Raw genomic sequence first — 4638 nt, 5'->3', positions numbered from 1 at the left:
TTTTTCATCCTCACCCCGACTCAAGTCTGAGCTGAGCCGTATCCCAAACTCAAGGAGACCTCATTGCTTTAACTTCAGGCCTCTCCACAGAGTTTCTCATATAAAACACAGAAAAACCTGGAAGCCCTCTCATCAAGGAAAAGTCCTTTACAGACTTCTCCGGTAAAACTAGTCCTGGAGCCACGTGACTAAATGCTCTGACTTGTTTTTCTGCAACCACATAAAGAACCAAATCTTTACTTGTACAAGATAGAGGCTCAAAAATTGCTTTTCTTATTAGAGGTGACTCCAGGTTTTAGCTACTCTTTGCACATCTTGTGTACTGCTTGTTCCCTAGGTTCTACTAGCCTTAGTGACAAGTGTGGGGAAAGTGGCAACTATCAAGGTTTTTGACACTGAATCACCACCCAATCATGTTCCTGGGTCATCATATCTTCCAAGTCCTTCCATTTTCCTTATGAATTCTGATTGACTCAAATAGTTTTCTCTGTGACTTTTGCTGCTTTCTTTGTTGTGACAACCACTGTATCTGAGAAAAATGCTCAAAACAAGTTGTCAGAAATCCCATGTTTATTTTAAATGATGTTAAAATGAAACTCTTTTTTCTTCAGTTTTGAATGAGCCACCTATATTAGATAATAAAAAGAGCATGACACAGACCCGCTCATAGGAAGAATTTACAAAGGAAATGATTAAGAACCAGCTCAATGACTCTGTGTCCCTTGGCAAGAACAAGGTGTGCAGAGTAGACAGAATGTGGAATAGGAAAGAACTTCTCCAAAGAACAGCTGTGGCTTTCCTTTTGTTCTTGCTTTGAGAGAGTAGTGGGTCATGTTCCTGGTACCTTGAGAGGATGGTTGTTGGTCTTTCTACTTCCCTCACCTCAAGCCTAGTGAGAGGGCTTCTAAGGAATCACTCAGAAAGCTTGAAATATGCTCCTTGCTACTGGGAGACTAACTAAAGTCACTGTAGAAACAGCCAAGTGTTGTCTGTGTTAAGTTCATCCCAGACTCCTAGAATTTATGGGGACAAGGGATGCATGAGTTTTTCCTTTGGATGAGGTATAGGGCACATAGAAGAAAGAGCTGACATGCGGTCATCTTGGGTTTTCTCCAAAAGAGCCATCTCAAGGGGAAGAGCGTTCCCAAAAGCAAGAAACCAGGCAGAAACACTAGATCCTAAGAGCCACAGAAGAAGTTGCAAATGATCACCAAAAATTAAGGGTACCTCTAACTCAGGTTGAGCTGAGAAGGGGAGTAGGAATCAACCTGAGATAGAAGAAAGCTGAAAGACGTTAGGTATGGGTTACAATTTAGGCTGATTATTGTTAGAAAGAAACTATAATAAGATGACACAGACTTATTAGAATATAATCTCCAAAAAAGCAAGCACCATGATTGTTTCACTCAATATTATATTTTCATCTGGCATAACACCTGGCATAGAGTAGTTGCTCAATAAATAATTGAATGAATGGATAATGGCACTTGAGTGTACACTGGCTTCATTTCTTAAAACTTGTTTTAGGTTCCTTGGCAGAGGAGGCTGTTAAACTGAAACATATAGTCTACCGTTGAGCACTAACACGCTGTTAGGGCAAACGACATGTCTACATGCTCTTGGTGGAAACATGTGCTGTACAAGAAGAGACTGATCTTTCTAGTACTCACAGTGCAAGTTTATGGAAAGGTGGTTAACGTTAAGAAACCACAAAGCAAGCCTTGAGTCAAGAGATGGCAATTGGAAACTAATTTCCTACATTGGTAAAGTCCCTGTCTAACCAACTTGATGTTCTGAATGGTTTCTATCTCACCCGAGAAGAGATTGAAAGGTTAAAGCCCCTGCAACTCCCCTTGGTACCTCATCAAATCTTCTCAGATTCTACATGCTCCTCTCTGCCCTGACCCTGTTGCTCCATTATGGAGTTCCCAGATTTTACCCTACTTCCTTGTATCTGGTGCCTGCCTCTTTGTTCATCCTGCGTGAATGAACACATCAGTTTGAAGTAATCACTGTGGTTAACATTCTGAAGCTCTCCTGGATGCTTTCTGATTTTCCTTGGCTTCATGCTCCATCACCTGTGGGCAAAGCCTGCTTTGCTTCCCACACGCAGCCAATTTCTATTTGGGTCCTTGCTTCTCTGGCAAGGCACCTCCTATCTGCTAAGGATGTGCCAGGCACTATGCTCCATGGTTTTTATAATAATGAAAATAACTGCTACTGATAACATCTGATAATTATTTTGCAGTGTTATAATTAGGATGCCAGTTGCTCTTCTAAGAGTTGCACCTGAAAGAGGTAAGCGGGGACCAGGTTATGGAGGGCAATGTCACGTTAAAGGGTTTAGGTTATATCTTATATGAGGTGGGGAACCATAGAAGGTTTTTTTTAAATTTTTGGGAGGAAGACTAGCCCTGAGTTAACATCTGATGTCAATCCTCCTCTTTTTGCTGAGGAAGATTGGCCCTAGGCTAACATCCGTGCCCTTCTTCCTCTACTTTATATGGGACGCCCCCACAGCATGGCTTGACAAGCAGGGCATTGGTTCGTGACTGGGATCTGAACCTGTGAACCCCGGGCTGCCGAATCAGAGCACAAATTTAACCGCTACGCTGCTGGGCCAGCCTCCACAGAAGGGTTTAAAACTGAGAATTCATGAGAGCAGTATTCTTGATGACTTTAGGACAGTATTATGAAAATCAAGCATTGTACAGTATCACTAGGATTTTTGGGGAAAAAAAGGCATGTTTGCCTTCACACAAAATGATTCCAGACTCTAATACATTTTTAGTTTTCATTCCTGCAGCTTGTAGTCTTTTTCCCCGTCTCATTACTTGCTATCAGGTTCTCAACTATTGCTTACTCATCTCATTATAGTTGTCTCCCTGGCATAACCTCAGACCTCTTTTTGATTGATTTGTAACTGGAAAACCAAATAGAAGGATTTGTGTTGCAATTCTACACACATTTTGCATTGTTAATGATTATCAGTAGCTTGTAAGTGTTGCCACTACCCCACTCATTGAGTGCTCTGGCTTTGTGACATATCTTTTTAGTTACTTAAAGGTTTCCCTCCCCATACTTTGCAACTTGGTTTTTCTGGATAATGAAACACCAATTTCCAAATAAGTAGATATAAGAGAAAATGTTTGGGATATGACAAGCACTAAACAAAGGCAGATGGCGTAATACACTATATATACATATGTATATATATTTTTTTATTAGGCACATATGTAGACAGGAAATTCAAGGAAGAAAGAGCTAACAGATATAGGATGTAGTATCCAGTTGCCTTAAGCAGATCTCTCAGATGTTGGTCATTTCATTTTCAAGTAGTCTTGTTGATTCAAACCCTCAGTTCCACACCAGGGGCTTGATGACGACATATCCTTCTATATCATAGCTCAGAGCCTGCCAGTTCAGGATATTGGGATTGAGGGAGGAACCGTGATACACAGACAGGATATCCTCTGGAGACAGCACAGAGTCCCACATGTACAAATCTCCAATCTCTCCCACAAAGGACTGGTTTATATCAAACGCTCCTCCATAGGAATCCTGCTCCTGTCCCAGGACAATCTTGGGGTTAGTTGCCACAGAATAACCCTGCTTCAGGCCCTTTCTCACCAGCGGCTTCCCATTGACCCAAAATTCAGCAATGCCCGACGAAGATTCCCAGCTAGTGCAGATGTGCACACTGGTAGGGACCTCTTCAATAGTTATGGCAGTAACTTTTGTGCCTCCAATGTGTAGAGAATAATGTCCAACTTTTTCTTTAAAAATTAGTAGCTCATTATCCTTGCCCCGGGCGTTGTAGGAGAAGAGGCTGTAGGCACGGGAGAGGTCACTATAGGCTCGAAAACACAAGGTAAACTGCTGCAGAGGTTTCTCTAGCTTTGGGATCAAGTTCACGTGGTCACTAGAGGATGCTCTAGGGAAAACAAATACCTTCCCATTGAGGTCTGTGGGATAGAGAAAGAAATATAATGACCTTCACCATAAATGCAGGGAAAAAATATCACATTCAACCTCTTTTCTCATCTCACGCTCCTTGACCATTCCCCGACCACCCTACCTGTCTGAGCAAAGGCTTCTGGGAGACTGGTGAGGACAAAGACCCAAAGCAGTAGCTTGTCCATGTTCTTGGCCTGGGGCTGTTATAGCAGCAGCGGTGACCAGGAAGAGGGTACAGACAGCACAGTGGTTGTCTATCCAGCTTTCGAGATTCACACTCTTTGATCTCAGGCTATTCATGGTTTATATGCACTTATGAGTAAGAGTGGGGGATGGAGAGCACCAATAATGTGTGAGTGATTTTCCAGGCCTGCCCCCTGGTGCCAACAATCAGAGCTACTTATGGGGAAGGAGGGATAGGGCCCCCGGCCGGGGAATTAATGGAAGTTTATTAGATACAAGGGACGATTAGAGGGTCAACCCTATGACCCAGATTCTGGTGCTGGGAAGAGAGTTGTTGTGGAGCTGCAGTATTATGGATGAGATGAGGGACCAAGATGGCCATGTCAGGAGGGCCTCACTCCATTCTCCAGGGCCCCTCTGTCTGATGACCCTGTGCTCTGCTGGGAGCTCCTGAGCCATGTGGTGGGTCTCCTTGAACTCAGGCCTCTTGTGGGCTGC

At 43.2% G+C, this 4638-nt stretch overlaps 1 protein-coding gene across 1 annotated transcript; it reads right to left on the bottom strand.

Moving 5' to 3' along the window:
• Window positions 1–3357: 3357 nt before the first annotated feature.
• APCS (amyloid P component, serum) lies at window positions 3358–4142 on the bottom strand. The gene is made up of 2 exons (XM_058537828.1): window positions 4079–4142; window positions 3358–3965 (listed from the first exon to the last, which is right to left on the bottom strand). Exons 1-2 carry the CDS (start codon window positions 4140–4142, stop codon window positions 3358–3360), a joined length of 672 nt encoding a protein of 223 aa, XP_058393811.1.
• Window positions 4143–4638: the final 496 nt, after the last annotated feature.

Source organism: Diceros bicornis, chromosome 4 (genome assembly GCF_020826845.1).
Source record: "Diceros bicornis minor isolate mBicDic1 chromosome 4, mDicBic1.mat.cur, whole genome shotgun sequence".
Lineage (NCBI taxonomy): Eukaryota > Metazoa > Chordata > Mammalia > Perissodactyla > Rhinocerotidae > Diceros > Diceros bicornis.
This window is presented reverse-complemented; position numbering and strand designations above follow the sequence as displayed.